Source organism: Tachysurus fulvidraco, chromosome 16 (genome assembly GCF_022655615.1).
Source record: "Tachysurus fulvidraco isolate hzauxx_2018 chromosome 16, HZAU_PFXX_2.0, whole genome shotgun sequence".
Taxonomy (NCBI): Eukaryota; Metazoa; Chordata; class Actinopteri; order Siluriformes; family Bagridae; genus Tachysurus; species Tachysurus fulvidraco.
This window is the reverse complement of record NC_062533.1, coordinates 5,530,515-5,550,514: the sequence shown is the minus strand read 5'-3', so window position 1 is coordinate 5,550,514 and position 20,000 is coordinate 5,530,515. Positions and strand designations below refer to the sequence as shown.

General features: G+C 41.2%; 3 protein-coding genes across 7 annotated transcripts in view; all 3 read right to left on the bottom strand.

Annotated features, from left to right (window-relative positions):
• The window catches only part of oma1 (OMA1 zinc metallopeptidase), a 15,854-nt gene extending 12,192 nt beyond the window's left edge, over positions 1–3,662 (bottom strand). Inside the window, exons 1-2 of one of the 2 annotated variants that reach the window (XR_007138046.1) lie at positions 3,152–3,662; positions 1,401–1,629 (exon numbers count right to left, since the gene is read on the bottom strand). Coding sequence is in view for 1 of the 2 variants with exons in the window: in XM_047801414.1 (XP_047657370.1) it covers positions 1,401–1,629; positions 3,152–3,474 (552 nt within the window). In the remaining variant the exon portion in view is untranslated. The remainder of the gene's footprint in view (positions 1–1,400; positions 1,630–3,151) is intronic. The other variant, XM_047801414.1, reaches the window with a different exon arrangement.
• Positions 3,663–3,923: 261 nt separating this feature from the next.
• Positions 3,924–16,561, bottom strand: mysm1 (Myb-like, SWIRM and MPN domains 1). Its single transcript, XM_027171270.2, has 20 exons — positions 16,410–16,561; positions 16,004–16,076; positions 15,316–15,386; positions 15,164–15,229; positions 14,978–15,050; positions 14,771–14,869; positions 13,892–14,327; positions 13,538–13,739; positions 13,321–13,451; positions 13,013–13,116; positions 12,741–12,818; positions 12,118–12,200; positions 11,956–12,010; positions 11,825–11,875; positions 11,346–11,420; positions 10,602–10,790; positions 10,274–10,406; positions 9,968–10,073; positions 5,615–5,672; positions 3,924–5,528 (listed from the first exon to the last, which is right to left on the bottom strand). Exons 1-20 carry the CDS (start codon positions 16,466–16,468, stop codon positions 5,166–5,168), a joined length of 2,505 nt encoding a protein of 834 aa, XP_027027071.2. The 5' UTR covers positions 16,469–16,561; the 3' UTR covers positions 3,924–5,165.
• A 1,533-nt stretch (positions 16,562–18,094) lies between these two features.
• Positions 18,095–20,000, bottom strand: part of scrn2 (secernin 2) — a 13,333-nt gene continuing 11,427 nt past the window's right edge. For all 4 annotated transcript variants that reach the window (XM_047801416.1, XM_027171274.2, XM_047801415.1 and 1 more), the window contains 2 exons: positions 19,960–20,000; positions 18,095–18,549 (listed from right to left, as the gene is read on the bottom strand). The exon at positions 19,960–20,000 is cut by the window's right edge and continues 122 nt beyond it. In XM_047801416.1, coding sequence (XP_047657372.1) covers positions 19,970–20,000 — 31 coding nt within the window. In that variant the 3' untranslated portion in view covers positions 18,095–18,549; positions 19,960–19,969. The remainder of the gene's footprint in view (positions 18,550–19,959) is intronic.

Here is a 20,000-nt window from a genome sequence, read left to right as displayed (position 1 = left end):
GTCTTGTTAATATGGGCAGAGAGAGTGTTCAGTGCGCATATGTGACATTAGCAGAAAGCGGTTTTAACATAGACATGGAGGATAAAAACAAAGAAAGAAAGCAAAGAAAGGCTTACGATAAGGCAAGAAGTAGGACGTGTTAATATAGGATCAGCTTTCCAGCGCTGGGGAGAACTGAACATCCGCGTGAAATGGAGCTAAACCTTTCACGGTACAACACACAGTACTACAAAAACACATTTGCATTACCATAGTATTACTCATTGAGTTCATTTATTGATAATAATATCCCCTTGGTCAGCTGCCCCAACAGGTTCCACCATAATACTTGTCTGGGTTATACTTCGGTTATACTTGGGTTATACTTGTCTGGTGTACGTGTGGGGCGGAGCTATCAAAATATGGGTGGGACAGATTTGGGTTAGGGGTGTGTTTGTTTTGGTGATTTCAAATGTCAACATTGGCTTTCAAACATCGGAGACCCCACCTTTAAGTAGTAGTGGAACTAACAGTTCTAGTGGTAAAGAAATAGACATAGTACTAGTGATAATACAGTATAGTACATGAGTATATAGTAGCAGTAGTAACATAGTAGTAGTATTTAAATACTACTGGCAACAACGGTATGCTGGGAGCTGTAGCGGTAGTATTAGTAGTAGAAGTAGCAGTAGTGATATACGTTTAGTTGTAGTGGCAGTATTATAGGTAGTATAGTAGCAGTAGGACTAGAAGCAGTAATGTATCAGTAGTAGCAGTAGTAATAAAGTAGTAGTTGACTAGTAATAGACTAATAGTAGCAGAATAATAGTAGTATTAGTACAATAGTTACAGTCAATGAAGATTCTCAGTCTTTCAGGTGTGGTTTTCTGAGTGTTAAGTCTGGTCAAATTCTTTCTAGTTAGATCGAAACGTTTCACTACTAGGGTTGCAAAATTCCTGGAATTTTCACAACTGGAAACTTTTCATAGGAATTAACGGGAATTAATGGGATTAACTGGGAATTAACATAATTGCAAGTTAGCCTATAACAGGGAACTTAAATTAGTTGGAAAAATAAATCTTCCAGGGTAATCTTGGTTAAAACAACCAGATTTACTGCAATTTCAGTGGCACATTCATCAATCCCATGCACACAGCACTTTGCCTACTGCAGGGCTATTGAATAAGGGAGAATCGTTAGGATGTAAAGACCCCAGAGGAGGAGAGGAGGAACACAGTGTATTGAAGTATTAGGGCTAGTCAGAGAATTCTCCTAAGTAGTCCAGTTGACATTTAGTCTATAGCTTACATTTAGGACATTTGGCAGACGCCCTTATCTGCATCTCATTTTATATAATCTCATCTTTTACAATTGAGCTAGCATGTCTCCTAAATTATAGCCGTGATTATGAGAGAAATACCAATTCTGAAGCATGCTCAGTCAGTTTAATTAAGGTATCCTTGCTGAAAACCAGTAACCGGCTTCTGCCAGTCAGAGGACTCTCTTCCATGTAGGTGAAAAAGAAGAGAGAGATGAAGAGCATCAACCCTGTGCCAGCTCCCGCCAGACGCCAGCGTCGCTGCCATGCCCACTCGCGCAAGAGCTGCTTCTTATTGGGGGGCAAAGCCTTCCACCATTTCCTGATACTTCTACAATCACAGAGAGAGAGAGAGAGAGAGAGAGAGAGAGAGAGAGAGAGAGAGAGAGAGAGAGAGAGAGGATTCAGTCAGGAGACGTTAGATAAAAGATATAAGCTAACTTTAGCTAGAATTTTAGCTATATCAAGCTATATTACTAAAATCTAGTAGGTTGTTGTTTTTTTTAATAGTTGTTATAGATATTATCTTAAAATGTGTCCCTTTTTCCAAATCTGTGTGCTAATAAATAAGCCTAATACTAATGCTAGCTGGGAAGCTAAGCTAATAATACACAGACGCTAATGTTTCCATGTCTCATGAGGTGTGAAAAAGGGCCTTGGTTTATGGCTCAGCCTTTTGTAAAGCCTTAATGTATATCTATAACACTTTAATGAAATGTTCATGATATTGTAAAATCAGTATACAATAACCTGTTTAAGCAGCTGAGGTTATGCTGAAATTTGATCTGTTTTTTGTTTTTGTTTTAAAGTTCTGCACTTAGCATTTGCTGTGAGGTGTAAAATAAGGTACTAATCAAATATCATGGGTTTAAACATTGCCATGCAAACATTTGAGGGCTATTGGGTATTTGTCTTCTAAGTTGTACAGGAAATCTGGGGATATTTTCAGTCAACCATAGCTCCTGTAGCTCAACCTATTTCTTTTCCCGCATCACAGTTTCACTTCAAACAAGACTGAGAATGTCAATTTAATGAATCAGAAAAATGTACAGTAGCTCCATAACATATGGATGTTATTATGATGTGAAAGTAATAATTAATATTTAGATTTTTAAGAATAATAAAAATAAAAAGGTTTACAGCTGAACACCGGGGTAAAGAGCACAAACATAACGGTCATTACTGACACTGAAAGTCCCAATGTTGTATTTTACATGCTACCATTTTATCAGACCAACCCCAAATACTCAAGAACCAACAAGCAGTAAACATCTGAAAAAACACACCGAGGTTTACTGAGGAACAGAATCATCACAGCATGACATGCTTTGACTCATTTACATTTGCCTGAAAAAATACACTCGTAGACAAAATGATATATAACTTCTACTGTGCATTCTTATATTCTCCATATCAACAATAACATAACTGCCACCTGATCTTCACGCAATCAGCTGCACTTTCTGTTTGCATTATTCACTTCAAAAGAGAGATTTGAAAGAGAGAGAGAGAGAGAGAGAGAGAGAGAGAGAGAGAGAGAGAGAGAGGGACAGTGAGAGAGAGAGAGAGAGAGAGAGAGAGAGAGAGAGAGAGAGAGAGAGAGAGAGAGACAGAGGGACAGTGAGAGAGAGAGAGAGAGAGAGAGGGGGGCAGTGAGAGAGAGAGAGAGAGAGAGAGAGAGAGAGAGAGAGACAGAGACAGAGACAGAGAGACAGTGAGAGAGAGACACAGTGAGAGGGACAGTGAGTGAGTGAGAGAGAGAGAGAGATTTTGTTATCTTATCATGTATGTTAGCATGTAGTCTGTTCCATCCTCCTCTGCTGGTGTTGTAGCTTTTCTGTAAGATTCCTCACCTTCCCACGATGATGGCTATGACCTTCTGCAGAGGTTTGACCAGCAGCCACAGTAGTGCAGCAGGAGGAGCGTGGAGTCCAGCTGAAGTGTGAAACCCCTTCACAGGAAAATGTGGGACACCGACTGAAGCCGAGGAAACAAGTCTTAGCAAAATAGTTCTGTGAGAAACAGAAGAACGACCCGAACAAATCGCCGAGGTTGAGACTGCCCCAGGACTTCTCAAGCTCCAGCCATGACAAGATTGTTTCTGACACTGAAGTCGGCTGAAGGTCGGTGAAGTTTGAGCCGTTCGACAAACACGAGTGCAAAATAAAAAAAACATTGTACACAACACTATATGCAGGATGTCTTTTGTTGCAGGAGAAAACACCAGCACTGACTTGTTACCATACCATTAGTTAATGGCGGCGCAGTTACGGGAGATATATTTGTAACTTTAGGCTAGACTGAAAGCTGGTCGGTTAAGTTTCCGCGGTCGTTGTTATTATTGTTGTCAAGAGTTCGGTGTTACATCTAAAACGGTCCCCTTTTGAACAGCGCGTGTAGATATGGTTCCACTCCGGGGTGAGTATCACATTTTCTCTTGGTAAATATTGAGCTTTGGAAATATTTTTTCGTCTGAATAAATAATATTTCACCGAACAGCAGTCAAGAGATTTTATAGAACTTTCTGATTAACACGAGAAAGTTTTTTTTTTAACATATTTATTTATTTATTTACTTATTTAAATGTTTGTGGTCTTTAGATGAAAAACTCTCAAGCCATGAAAAGAAAAGAAACTAAATAATTTTATTAAAAAAAAAAAAAACACACACACAAAGTGCTCCACAACACTGATTTACAAGATACAGACCAATTAGGCATTCAGACAACAAAGAAAACCAAGTATATTGATGTATATAGTGTATAACACAGAGAACTACATTCACTGAGCACTTTATTAGGGTTATGTTTATTAATACAAGGATCTTATCATGAGACAGCAGGCAGAAAAATCATGTAGATACAGCAAGCAGCTTCGAGTAATGATGACTCTAAAATGTGATCTCAGTGATTTTTGATTGTGGTTGCCAGATTGGCTGGTTTGAGTATTTTGATAACTGTGTGACTTCCTGGGATTTTCACTCACACACACCTCTAACTCAGTATGGAGCAACATCACACACATCAGCAGTGAGCAGCAGTTCTGCAGATGGATTGCAAGAGATCAATTTAGGCTGACAGAAAGCCTACAGTAACTCAGATAATCACACCGTACAATAGTGGGGAACAGAAAAGCATCTCAGAATGCACATTTCAATCTTTATAACCACAAACTACAAAAAACATGCAAGGTTCTTCTTATCAGCCAAAAACACAAAGCTGATGCTTCGGTGAACACAGATTCATTCAAACTGGACAGAGGAAGACTTGTATCAGCAGTCCAAGCTGCTGGAGATGGTGTAAATGGTGTGAGGAATGTTTTCTAGGTACAATTTTGCATCTTAATACACCATACCACAAAGCAAAAGTCATCTCACTAGAACACCTTTAGAATGTGGATGAACAGTAGAAAACCTGGCAAACTGCAGAAATTATGTGATGTAATTATGACTATCGTTACTATAGTGTTCCTAATAAAGTGCTCAGTCAGAGTAATGTCCAGATTTGTTTTAATATATATAACAATGTAGGATTCACAAACACTAAACTGATCTTGAATGAGTTTTTGTTTGTTAAAAGCTAAAATGGTGAAAAAAACATTGATCACTGAGAACATTGTATAGAGAGAGAGAAAGTACAGAACTCTTAGCTAGTGAACGCACTATATTTGGTTAACACTGACTAGTTTTAAGTGCATCTGTGTTGTTACGGTGAGATTTAGAGATACTGCCACAATTAAAGACAATTAAAGAGATACAGTACTTGGAAAATGATTATTGGTCTCACTACAAAATACCGCCGAATTATATTACTCAGCAACAACAGGAGCTCTCCTTAATAACTTAGCTGCTCATCAGGTGAGATGAAGATCAATCCTCAGGTGTGGCTGATGGTAGCAGAGGAATATTTGCATCTTTACCAGCTACATTTTGGTTTCCGGAACCTGTGCTATTAAACACGTTATCAGAGCTGCTAGTGCTCATAATGGTCTGCTCCTCTGACAAACACATCTCCTCAGAGTCCAAGATCTCACCGCTGTCCATCAGCTCAGAGGTGGTGAACGTGTTTGGAGGAAACTCTTTACATTGCTCATGAAGATGAGAAGAGGTGCAAGGAGCTGGCTCGGTTTTCTGCTTATCTATGAAACACGTAATGAACAAAGCTTCGATCTGGAATAGAAACGTCTCTCTCTCTGGGATCTCTGCGAGAATCATCCTAAGTGATGTGAGCATCTGTGGAACAGTTGCAGTTACACTTACTGATCAACTCTGTGTATTTAAAATGAGATTAAACTCGTATCCTATTTGTAGGTTATTACCTTTTCCAGGCATGTGAGCGAGGAATCTCTGCGGTAGAGTCTTTCCATGTTCACAGACCTGCGGGAGAAACCAAGAGAGACCGTCACACGGTGGAAAATATTTCTATTATATCTATTACAAATATTTCTATTATTATATTTAAATCTATCTATATTGCTATTTTTTGAAAGAAATTGTAAAGACTGAGACAAGATACACTTGTGCTGAACATAAACTCACCATCCACTTTATTATGGATGGTGAACTCCTGCACAATTTACGCAGTTATCTAACCAAAGTTAGTTATCTAACGTGGCTAAAGCACAAAGCAAAAAAAAAAAAAAAAGCTTGCGGCTTCAGATTCACTGTAAAGGTTCGTACCAAACATCAGAAAGAATAAAAGATCTGATCTCTGTGACTTTAACCGTGGGATGGTGTTGAGACCCGTTTGGCCGATTTGAGGAGTTCAGAAACTTTTTGCGATTTTCACACACAACAGATTCGAGTGAGCGGTGGATCAACAGGTTTAAACACTTTGTTGATGAGCGATATCAGAGGAGAACGAGCAGACTGGTCCGAGTTGACAAGAAGAACCATGGATCTCAGAACCATGGATGGTGGATGAGCTACAACAACAGAAGACCACGCGAGGTTCCACTCCGGACAGACAAGAACAGGAATCTGAGACACAGACTCACAAACTGGACAGCTCAAGACTAGAATAAGTCCAGGGGTCTCATTTATAAAGCGTGCGTACACACAAAAGGGGCTGGAAACGTGCGTATGCCAGTTTTCGCCCAAAGGTTGTGATCTATAAAAAAACAAACTTGACGGGAAAAATGTGCGCACCTTTAGGCAAATTTTGAGACATGTGTACACACATTCTGGAGACAAAGGGAATTGGCGACACAGATGGTGAGGTCGTGAACTGAAGTTAGATTGTAGAAAATTCATGTGAGAAGAATGATTATAAGAATTAATGACATTTAATTTTCACTCCATTTCATACATTATATCCACATTATCATGAAGATTAAATCCAACAGTGTCATTTGTGCCGATTGTTTTAGGCTATATGCATCTAGTAAAATCCAAACGTAATTCAAAAAATATTAAAAATAAAATAATAATAATAATAATCAGCGCCACTCCGTCCAGGGTGTATCCTGCCTTGATGCCCAATGACACCTGAGGATAGGCACAGGCTCCCCGTGACCCGAGTAGTTCGGTTCAGCGCTTACAGTCACATTGTCCACAACGGGAGCGCAGGAGGAGATGGCGCGACTTCATGTGATACAGAATAGCATGAACTACCCATTTCTTAGAGAACTACAGAGCACAGTGTAAAAACGAAATATTTTCCTTAATGTACATATATCATAAAATGTCGAAGTCTGAAGCACAATCGCTACTCATCATCGGTCCTAACTATTACGGTGTTCATTACAAAACCGTCATGAAGAAGTATGTGCTCACTATAACATTTTCGTCTTAAATTTTCACCCACAAATTAATTCTGTGATTTTGTCAAGGTTTTAACGCTCAGTCTAATTGCTAGAAATGTATAAATCCTCCGGTGACCAGGGTATGTAATGCTTCATGATGGCACTGCTGGCACTGTTGGAAGAGTACGCCAATGGCAGAACAAGGAGAGAACAGGTTTTCAGGGACATTGATGATGACTGGCTAATAAGCCGATTTAGATTCCCTAGAGCTGTGCTCTTGGATCTACTGTACGTGCTGAATTGGGTCCAGTATTAGAGAGGGCAACACACCGGAACCATGCCATCCCAGTCCAAATACAAGTCCTCACCACTCTGGGGTTCTTGGCAACCGGCTGTTTCCAGTGGGAATTGGCAGACAGGTAAATTATATATATTTAAAAAAAACTATAAGTAATCCTCAACTTTGTCTCTAAGACCTTTTTGTATATGAAATGGTTGTATTGGAATCTATCATCTCACCCTATAGGTCTGGTATATCACAGCCGTCCCTGAGTGCCATAATATCTGTCGTTTTGAATGGTGTACTTAATATACCGAAATTAAAATGCAATTTGCAGCGATGTCTGGTTCCCCAAATGTAATCGGCACAATTGACTGCACTCATGTTGCTATAAGGGCACCATCTGAAAATGAATTTGCTTATGTTTAACAATATTAAAAAGTAGAATCTGTAAAAAAAAATTGTTTTTAATATAATTATAACCTGCAGGCGACAGTGGCTCCTGAGACGCTGGCTCCTCACCCCATTTATAAACCCGCAGAGCGCAGAGGAAACTCATTATAACGAGGTCCACTCTCGTTCCCGCGCAGTTGTGGAGCGTGTAATGGGTGTGTAAAAATGGGCGTGTACAGGGCGGGATATGAGGCTGGTTCACGTACGCACATCAGCATTTTTGGCTTTTGGGCGTACGTAAACCTTTAGTAGGGATCCTACACACAGTTTTATAAATGAGACCCCTGATGATTTTCTTTTCTAACATAATCTTCAATGTTTCAGTCTGGGACCTGTCACTCACTCAAAAAGATTAGCAGTTCCTGAAATACTCAAAACGAGCCCATTTGGTACCATCAGCTACGCCATGGTTAAAGTCACTAAATACAAGTATGCCATGGTTAAGGTCTTGTTATCCAAGATGGCGCCGGGGATGGCAGCCTCAGTGCTCCTCTGTGTTTGCTCTGTTTTTGTTAGTTTTACTGTTCTGTGTCAAGGAAATCCGATCAGTTTCACCAGGGATGAACTGCTGAACATTCGGCAGTACACATCACAAGATCTTTTACCGGTTTTTGATTATTCCGACATTTGGCTAAATATTGTATTTGGCGGAGCGGCTGCGCTGTTTAAACGCTTCAGGACACGGTAAGTGCACCGGCGTGCTCATTAAACCCAGACAGCGTGGGTTAAGAACACCACTGCCTAGCATCCATCTGGCGACTCTCTGCTCTCTATCCAACAAAACGGACGAACTCCTTCTGCTCACCCGGACAAACAAGGATTTTTTGAACTCTGCTGCTCTCTGCTTCACGGAAACCTGGCTGAAAGACTCCATTCCGGACAGCGGGTTAAGTCTGCTGGGCTTTCAGGTCTTTAGAGCAGATCGCGACGCTGAATTAACGGGGAAATCGCGCGGCGGCGGGACGAGTTTTTACATCAATGAAAGGTGGTGTTCTGATGTAACTGTGTTAAAGATGTGCTGTCCCAATTTTGAAACACTCTTCATTAACTGCAAACCGTTCTATTCGTCATGGGAGTTTTGCTCGTTCATTCTGGTGAGTGTTTACATTCCTACTCTAGTGCACGTGAGCTCGGCCCTACAGCCACTCGCTGACATGATCACAGAGAGTGAGCAACAACATCCGGACTCTAATAATAATTCTCGGGGACTTTAATAAAGCGAGTCTCCCACGTGAACTGCCTAAAGTCAACTACGCCAAAGGCACTTCAGTCAACTACACCATGGCCAAAGGCACTTCAGTCAACTACGCCATGGCCAAAGGCACTTCAGTCAACTACGCCATGGCCAAAGGCACTTCAGTCAACTACGCCATGGCCAAAGTCACTAAAGTCAACTACGCCATGGCCAAAGTCACTAAAGTCAACTATGTCATGGTTAAAGTCACTAAAGTCAACTACGCCATGGCCAAAGTCACTAAAGTCAACTATGTCATGGTTAAAGTCAATAAAGTCAACTACGCCATGGCCAAAGTCAATAAAGTCAACTACGCCATGGCCAAAGGCACTTCAGTCAACTACGCCATGGCCAAAGTCACTAAAGTCAACTAAGTCATGGTTAAAGTCACTAAAGTCAACTACGCCATGGCCAAAGTCACTAAAGTCAACTATGTCATGGTTAAAGTCAATAAAGTCAACTACGCCATGGCCAAAGTCAATAAAGTCGACTATGTCATGGTTAAAGTCAACTACGCCATGGTTAAAGTCACTGAGTTTCTTCATTCTGATGGTTGTTGTAAACATTAAGGGAAGCTCTTGACCTGCATCTGCATGATTTTACTGATCAGATAACTGGATGAATGTGCAAGTGTTCCTAATAAAGTACACCAAATTATTCATATTAAATTTCTAAAAGGAGCTCTAAATCCTTTATAACTAAATAATATTTAAAGTGTAATCTTGATTTAATTCTAAACCTAATTAATCAGATTAATTGTTTTTTTATATATATATATATATATATATCATTGGATAAAATGCTGGATAAACAACTCACATCATCTACAATTGCTGCAAATCACACCGAGATTCCTGTCTGATCTAATCTCACAAAGCTACAGCTTAGACACTGATTAGGTTGGACAGGTGAAGTCACCATACCAACAGGTGACGGAGGCAAAGGACAGAAATGTACCGACCCGTATGACTGCCTGTACTTGAACACCACCCATTCTGCTCTTCTCATCACTTGCGTCAAATCTGGAGGCTCGGTGGAGATCTGATACTCAAACTTGTATGGAAGCTCTAAGATAAACACATAAACGCATCACAGAATAAGAAACTTATTTCATTGCACTAAGCCACAAATAGCTTGAATGTGTTCAGGGGTTTTGAAGTAATTCAAATGTCTTCAGATTTACACTCGGCCCAAGTTATTTCAACTCTACAGAATTGGGTTGCTTGTATGATTTGGACTTGTAGGTACAGAGGGGTTAAGTACATACTTTGTGTTCCAGCAGATTCAGTCTCTTCCAGCACCAGCAGACACGTGTTCTGGGACACAGGGGAGGAGTTACTGGGGTTATACGGGCTCACGATCATCCCTATAAACGGAGCTCCTCCTCGGGAGAAATAGTTCTGGAGGTGAGAGAAGACAGACGTTAGAACAGATGTTATTAGTTAGTGTTAGTTAGTGAGTAGCCCAGGGGCTGCTGAGGAGATTCAGCACCATCTGCCACTTGTTCCACTAATAAAAATCAAAGCTTAAATCACATGTATTTAAAAAAAAACTCAAGAAGCTAAAATCAATGCACCCGTCATTCTAATTCATACCTGATACTTGGCCTGAGTGTCAATATCTCTGAGCGAAGGGTTTGGGTCAAAAGCAGGATGTGAGTGATACCAGCCAACTACACTGTGACCTTTGAGCCCAAGCATCTCAGACGCTTGAGTCTGGGAGACGGGATCCATTTCACACTGTAGTCCGGTGCTGAGGCTGTTACATGGTTCTGCTGCACAGATCTACACACAAACACACGACATCAGCCACCCAAACTATTAGTGTATGGACACCTGACCATCACACCCACATGTGTTGCTACCTACAGTTTCCCTTTACTGGATCAAACAGGACTAAACCTGCATCTGCACGACAATGAACCTGTGCACAAAGTACAGAGCTCCATGAAGACATGGTGTGTTAATGTTGGAGTGGAAGAACTCGAGTGTCCTACACAGTGCCCTGACTCTGACTCAACCCCACTGAACACCTTTGTGATGAACTGGAACACCGACTGAACCCCAGACCTCCTCAGTCTTATACTGTACCATCAGTGTCTGATCTCACTAATGCTCTTGTAGCTGAATGATCACTGATCCCCACAGACACACTCCAACATCTAGTGAAGCTCATTATAACAGTAAATTGGGAATAAATCTAGACTTGTATGTACAAGCATGTAAGCGTGATGGTCAGGTGTAGCCAAAGGTCTGGCCTTATTACTAATGATGTACCAGTGTAACAACGTTTTATGGAATTCTAGCCTAAATTGTATCTGGAGAATGAATTATTTTTACCCTCAACACTTTGTCTTCGTGATCAAAAGATCCTCCCAGGAGTCCGATCACTTCTCCCATAGAGACATGAGCATGCTGACACAAGAACAAGAGAGAGAGACATTTATACAAAGCAAAATGTGTTCATAGTGATGATTTGAAAGTGCTTGAAAAGTAAAAAACAAACAAACAAACAAAAAAAAACGCTTGTAGCCTGAAATAGAAGTCGGTGTAAGTGACGATGTAACGTCTTTAAGTATGACTAAACTACAACAGCCATCTCGATAATTGGCAAACATTTCGGCTGCTTCTAATGACACAAACGACATTATTTTAGATTTGGCAAGAGCAGTGAAATCGGGTGTGTATGTTGTCAGTGAAATACACACACACACAGCAGTGCAGGAGCTGAGCTGTGAGGGATGAGGGATGATCTTTATTTCATGAGCGCACACAGTACACATAGTTAGACTCGTCTAGGTCTACATCTGTAAACTTACCACATCCATGACAAGCAGAGCTTCGGCACACACGATCACTCGGAACGGTTCCTGAGGACCAAAAAGATTGAGGGTTAATAATTCAGACACTCCGTGTAGTTTACGACGGTTGTAAATGCCAGAGGTTTTACCGGTCTCTCCTCTCCAAAGGCTTTGCACTGGATAAGCTGGAACGGATCAAAAGAGCTGCGGAGCAGAAAAACTCAACTCAGATCTTGTCCTAACGTACAGTTTACGGTATCTACTTCTTACAGCATGCGAGCTGACAGAGTTCCACAGATACACACACTCACCCTCGCTTGGGGAGTTTGCAAGGTTTTGGTTGCCTCTTTCTCATCTCCTCTCTCCTAAGGGCCAGCTCTTCTGCACTCAAGTGCTGAAATGTGAGGGGGAAAAGTGAATTTGAAAACTTTAGACATAACCGGTGATAATTTTCCAGACACGATCAAGAGTGGACTGATCATAAAGCTGAGATTAGTCACTGGATTACACCTAAATATCTGTTATGCACTTATTCAGGGGAGTATTATATAAAAAAAAAATACTGACAATTTTTATGATATTTTTAATTCATGATTAACATTTTGCAAATTCTGATTGGGGAAACAAGTGACACACTAATATTACTCTAATATTTTATGTGGATATATTTCCGCTCCTTGATCACCTTTTCGCTCTTTTAACCTTCACAATATATCTGATATATATTTTTATTATAAAAGACACACAGTCTGTACTTCATCTTGTCCTTTTGTGTAAATGTATTATATTTCATTCAGATTATTTGCTGGAAAAAAAAGACATCCAGCATTTTTTTAAACTAGCCCAATCTGGCAACCCGGTGTACTAACTGAATCTATCCCATACAGACTGTATTACAGAAAGCTTATCCATGATGTACATTTGTTTACACTACCTCATAGGTCTGGCCCTCCAGGTCTCGGGCATCACACCAGTTCCCAAATGCATCTCGCACTCGTCGCTTCCTTGTGCGCTTGAAGACATTTAAACAGAAAATTAACATCGACAGCCCCAAAAGGTAAAGTGACTGCAAATCTGCTTACATATGAGATAGTACTTGAGCTTCTATGCGTATTACTGGCTGTATCTGCTAATGCGAGGCGAGAACACAGTTTATTCACAGAGAAATAAACCCAGGTCACTAGATGTTTCTACACTGAGAGTCACCATGGACTGTAGCCTCTGAGCGAGCTGATAAGCCTCCAGACTGTCTCTGCTCTCCTTTAGACGAGAACGGTCCACCGGGCGAGGACGGTTATAGATCGCCTGCTCTGTGGAACGGGACGAAGAACAACGGTTAATTAAATAGGTGTGAAAATGATCAAAACACATTTTATATTTATTTTAAACTATTTTATTTCTGAAAATGTTTCAATAGTTTCCATCTTTATGCCGTACCACAAAAGCACACGCTCGCACGGCTACGGGGGAGAAAAAGAGTAGTAGACAAAGTAGCTGAGAGTTAGGAGCATTACCACAGTTGAAGTTAATCGCCCCGATGAGCTCCAGGTAGGTGTGTATGCGGCCAATGCAGTTCACATCCCCACAGTTCTTCAAGCCGGGACGCACTGATGTCTTATTTAAGTACTTGGGTTTGCTCTTGTCCCTTAAACACACACACAGACACATATTAAATGACACACTGCGGTTTATTTAGTCAGGTAAATACATCAGTATCCCTCACACACTCACCACTGGTCCAGAATGTAGTTGCGGATTTTCAGATATCGCTCAGGGGTTTTTGACAGACGACCCTCAAAGAATTCTGGGATGGCCTGCTTTTCTTCTTCGGTGATGGTGTTTGTATCCAGTGTTACTTCCTGTTCAGGAGGCTTCAGCTCTTCTTCTTCATCCGGGTCTTCTGTGTCCTCTAGTGAACTCTTCTCAAGTTTATCTACAAAAAGAAATACCAAGATCAATAAGCCTCCAGAGTTACACTGTGCTTAAGGATAATATTCATTTTGATGCTGAATGAGCAGATAATCAGGTGATGGATATGATGCTGAAGAATACACAGCATGCAACATAAACATACTCAGGAGGTACCTTCAGCGCACTCCTCCTCATGCTGGAGATGTGTTTGTGTGTCCCAGGACTCTTGAGGATCTCCAGGTTCTGATTCGGGATGAAAGTGGCAGCTGTTCACCTCAGACACGACCTCAGCAGGCCTTTCAGATGTTTCCACCGCGCCCGAGACGTCACTGTTTAACTTGTCTGTACTTAGATCTCTTTGGTCTTGAGGCTGGTCCGAATGTTTGCTCTCGTCCCTGAAATCTAACTGGTTCTCAGGCTGACTCGCGTCATCGCTCAGGTCATCGGTGATGTCTACGTCCTCGTCGTCAGACAGTCTTTCGATGCGTACAGCGTTGGACATATCAGACGTCTGAGGCTGGACAGGAGCAGGGATGAATCCGGAGGGTAGCGCATGGTGCAGTGCACTCTGGGGCTCAGCGGAAGACACTTCATCACCTTCAGCTTTAGCCTGTCATGTATTAGAAGAGCAAACAGAAGAAATGTCAGATCCTTGTGTGTCCGTTTTTTAGTTTACAGTCGAGTAAGAAGAGAATGAAACAGTAACTACGAATTTGTTATAGCCACAAATACAATAAATTACAATCTGCATAAACCCTGATGAACAATATACTATAACTGATCTCTCAGAAGTAATTTCTGACCATTAGAGGAAACTAAAGCAAGCTTTAAGAATTCAGTTGAACTTAAAATAGCAGTATATCATTCATAGAGTTCTTATAAACTAGGAAATGTAAAAGAAAAGCATAAAAACAAAGACATCAATTATGATGAAATTTTATATGATGACGTGCACACGGAATCCAAATTTCGGAAAAATCTCACAGGCACAGACGTAGCATTTGATATCTTGCGCAGATATGAAGTCTGTGCGGTTAAGCTGTTATGCCGTACCTTGTTTTTATTGTACTGCCTTGCGTAGCTCTTAACCTGAAGAACAGTTCTAGTGCCGATCAACTTTGCGATTTTTGTCCACCTCCGACCAAACTGAGCCTGGATCAGAACACAATCATAACATCACAGCATTGATGTAATTCATTCTTTACATGCTTACATGTTTAGCTGCTGTGTGCTAGTCATGTCAGTTTCCCAATAACATACCAGTCCTCTCTCGAAGAGATCTTTCTCCTCTTGTGCCCAGCGAGCCGAAGCTCCGGAGCTCTTCACCGGTGTCCTGCACACGGTTACACACACAGACTCGACTCGTATATTCAGCAATAGAACTTTGACGGCTAATTTATTCTAGACTGAGCAAACGGAGAAGAATCCACTTCGCCCTTTACTTACTTTTTTACTTTAGGCTTTTCATCAGTCCAAGCCACTTTAGGAACCTTCTTCTGAGCAAAATAATATGTAAACAATGTTAAAGGAGGTACACGTACGTGTTTGGGCAATTAAAAGCAAACTGAAAAGTAAACAGTGTGTCACTAAAAGGATATTGTTCTTCCAGCAACATGCTCTCTATAATCTCTCTGTTCTCAGCGCTAATCGAGTTGTCCAGGGTCCAGGGCTGAGAAAGAGAAAAAACGAGACAGTTACATTTCAGGCATTTAGCAGACAGACTCCCTTATCCAGAGTGACTTAGAATTTATTTTAATTTATACAACTGAGCAATTAAGGGTTAAGGGCCTTGCTCAGGGGCCCAGCAGTGGCAGCTTGGTGGAGCTGGGATTCAAACTCATGACCCTCTACTCAGTTGATGGAGCTGGGATTTGAACTCATGACCCTCTAATCAGTTGATGGAGCTGGGATTCGAACTCACGACCCTCTGATCAGGTATGAAGCTGGGATTTGAACTCATGACCACCTGATCAGGTATGGGGCTGGGATTCAAACTCATGACCCTCTGATCAGTTGATGGAGCTGGGATTCAAACTCATGACCCTCTGATCAGGTATGGAGCTTGGGATTTGAACCCATGGCCCTCTGATCAGTTGATAGAGCTGGGGTTTGAACCCATGGCCCTCTGATTTCTAACTCATGACCTTCTGATCAATTGATGGAGCTGGGATTTGAACTCATGACCTTCTGGTCAGTAGTCCAATGCCTTAATTACTAGGCTACCACCACCCCCACAACTTAAGAGCCCCAAATGAGACCGTACATAATCCAGTATCTTTCTCTCACCAGCACAGCAGGGTCAGTCCTCCATGATGACTGTACATACTGATCCTGGAGCATCAGGGCGCTGCTAAGATCACTGCAAAATCAAGCAAGTCAGACTTTCTATCTTTATGTCATCTCATCCGAACCTCGAGACCTCAGCAGGGTTCATTGTGATAGAAAATCTAACCAAATAAATGTTCTTAATGTTGTAAATAATATTTCTATCTATTAAATAACCCGCTATATCCCGTTACAGGGACAGTTCCCCAGGTAGCTGCTGTAATTATTGTAGGAACTCGATTGTTTTAACACCCTTTAAAGTCAAACACAGCGCCGTTTTAAACGCGCCACTGCTGAATCCTGGGAGGAACGGACGTTAATAATAATCCTCATAATGCTCAGGAGCGTATTCAGGCGGCTTGTTTACCCGTCAGCGGCATCACTTTCGTCTCCTTCGATGTCAACAACATCAACCTCGTCCGCCATGATGTTAGTGAAGAGAGAGAGAGATTTATTTTTCGGTTTGCGTCACCGTGCGACCCCGTGTGGTCCGGAGGCGATACTGCAGCCCTGTCAGCCAATGAATTCCATCTGTTTGTACTTATACTGTAAATACGTGTATAGGCATCAACATTTATTAAAAATAGCCACCTTTCATGAATTCTTTAAATTATGTTGCGTTCATGTTGATTAATTTACGATAATATCACCCCAAAAAACCCTTATGTGTTGGACATGTCCATTGTCTGTCTGTCTCTCTCACTCTCTGTCTCTCTCTCTCTCTCTCTCTCTCTGTCTCTGTCTGTCTGTATCTCTCTCTCTGTCTGTCTGTCTGTCTGTCTCTCTCTCTGTCTGTCTGTCTCTCTCTGTCTGTCTGTCTCTCTCTCTCTCTCTCTCTCTCTCTCTCTGTTTGCCTGAGTGTCTCTCTCTCTCTTTCTCTCTCTCAATCTATCTGTCTGTCTCTCTGTCTGCCTGTCTCACTCTCTCTGTCTGTCGGTCTGTCTGTCTCTTTCTGTCTGTCTGCCCCCCCCCCAATCCCACAATGTACAGAATAAACCATGTTCCCTTAGTCTCTGTCTGTCTCACTCTCTCTCTGTCTGTCTCTCTCTCTGTCTGTCTCTGTATCTCTCTCTCTGTCTGTCTCTCTCTCTCTCTGTCTGTCTGCCTATCTGTCTCTCTCTGTCTGTCTGTCTGTCTGCCTGCGTGTCTCTCTCTCTCTCTCTCTCTCTCTCTCTCAATCTATCTGTCTCTCTCTCTGTCTGCCTGTCTCACTCTCTCTGTCTGTCTGTCTCTTTCTCTGTCTGTCTCACTCTCTCTGTCTGTCTGTCTCTTTCTCTGTCTGTCTGTCTCTTTGTCTGTCTGTCTGTCTGTCACCCCCCAGTCCCACAATGTACAGCATAAACCATGTTCCCTTACTGGAGATATGACAATATATTTCCCGAAGCCTTCATCTAGAAATGTAAGTAGCTTGTGATCATTGTTGCATTACTAATTATCATAATATTAATGATGTTTAACTGTATTTCAAGTTCTACATACGGTTCGTTTGAGTCCAACGACTTGAGTTTAATGATTAAGAGAATTCAGTTGCAAGAGAAAAAAGAGAAAAAGTTGCAAGATTTCAGATAAATATGGGTCCTGACTGTTGTTGATAAAATGCCAGTTGTGACAATTTTTTACACAAGTACGTTGTCATGTCACCAGAAATTGATTCATCATTGTCTCAGAGTGAGAGTGATAACACCATATGTGAGACACCTGCTCCACATTCACACCTGAGACCTTGTAAAACTAACGAGTCACATGACACCAGGGAGAGAAAATGGCTAATTGGGTCCAATTTGAACATTTTCACTAAGGGGTGTACTTACTTTTGTGGCCAGTGGTTTAGACATTAATGTCTGTGTGTTACGTTTTTGAGGGGACAGCAAAGTTACACTGTTATACAAGCTGTTACACTCACCACTATAGCAATTTTAGCAAAGTGTCATTTCTTCAGTGTTGTCACATGAAAAATAAAATATTTAGAAAAATGTGAGGGGTGCGCTTACTTCTGTGAGATACTGTGTGTATATACTGTATATAGTACAAAAATAATCAAGGCAGCAGAAATCCAGTGTTAAGTTATCTTTATTTTATTTGTTATCTTTATTCACATTCTCCTCTGAGGACCGGCCACGCAGCCGAACCCTCGTGAACATACACAGGAATGATCAGAGTATGCCTCCGCTATTCTTTTCTCATTTCCTCAATTCTCCACACACACACACACACACACACACACACACACACACACACACACACACACACACACCTTAGTAATCTATAAGGTACTCATTAATGTGGTGCGTATATTACTGCCTGGTGCGCCAATTACAGTACACATGAATATAGGGCATGAACATCTAGTACCTGTTTCCTACAGTTACACTTAGTGTGGCATGTTAATGGACATCACGATGTGTTGCATTGCATCAGGAGAACTAAGAGAGGTGTAGAGGAGCAGACAGGTCCGTTCCGTTCCTCTCCGGAGCAGATCAGCAAGCTCTATGACATTTACAAGACAACTGCGAAAACAAGAGATACAGGAATGATTCCCAACTTGTACATTTTAAACATTGTTCTGTTATACACACACACACACACACACACACACACGTTATCTCAATAGGATATTGTTTACACACAGTCGAAATGACAATAAAAGCCTTGCGAGTTGAGTATTTCAGGATGGCAACATAGCTTATGGCTTACATCCAAAACCTTTAACTGATGAAGCGTAAAATAGGCGAGTTCTAGTTTACTGGTCGAGCGGACAGAGTGGAATATTGAACAGGGTGTTGGTTGTGTGTTGATTTGGATGCATCCAGGATTCACATATTGAACAATGGCAGAACTGAACATCTATCTATTCATCATACAGAGGGTCATGAGAACCATGGAGCTCAAGACGGGAAACATTCAGGACAGGTTGACAAGCCTTTATGCCCACTCATTCACACACTGCGGACAGTTTTGAGATGCTATACAGAGCATGTCTCTGGACTGGGGGAGAAAACTGGAGCACCCAGAAACCCATAGACACATGGTGAAGTCAGGAATCAAACTCCCAACCCTGGTGGTGCCACTAAACCTAAACATTTTCCTTTCAGCTCTATTATCGCAGGTTTAAAATGACCGTCCTATTAATGTGCTGATTATTAATTGCCTTGTTTTGTGATCATTTAATAAAGATGGAGCGTGCTGTCAAATGCAGTCATTGGCTGATTGTTGATCTGAAATGTTATGGGTTTGTTCTGCCATCAAACTAGATAGCCAGAAACCAGCAACCCAGAATCTCATCTGAGGGGAAAAAAAGCCATTAAACTGTCTGTTCTCTAACAGAAAGGAAGTGATCAGGCAGCGAGTGAATAAACTCAATGTCTGTGTGCATCTTATTCTGCGCATACTGTAATACAACTCTACAGTGAGAGATTTTTTACTGTTCATAAAACCTGATCATCTGAGCAATATTTACTCTTGTAATTAATAATAATATCAAAAGAAAATACTGAAAGGTTACACACATTATACGTGATATATTCCGTTTATTCGATTACCCTGCAAAATAAGTTTTTAATGAAACAAAAATGCACATTCCTCCATTTTTTACATAGATATAAAGTCCTGTTCTCATTTCTCACACTCAGATCTAAGCAGACTTTTTGGCAGTGTGAATGTTGCCAGATAATTGGCTTTTTTGCCTAAATTAATTTGTCACATTTGGTCTACCGATAACAGAAAAATCAGAAACGGCTCAGTTTCTGGCTTCTTCGTATTGCCGCAGTGAAGACTCATGACGTTGTAATTGCTCCAAACAGCTCGATGTGTTTAACTCTGCATTTGTCTGCTATAATTATTGAGCTCTGTTATACAGCAGGATTAAACAGGGCTGCTTTATGTTCATTGAGCAGCAGATTGGAAAGTGGTTTATTTACCTGTTTGCTCTCACTGGTAGAACTTTATCTCTGTGTCCACA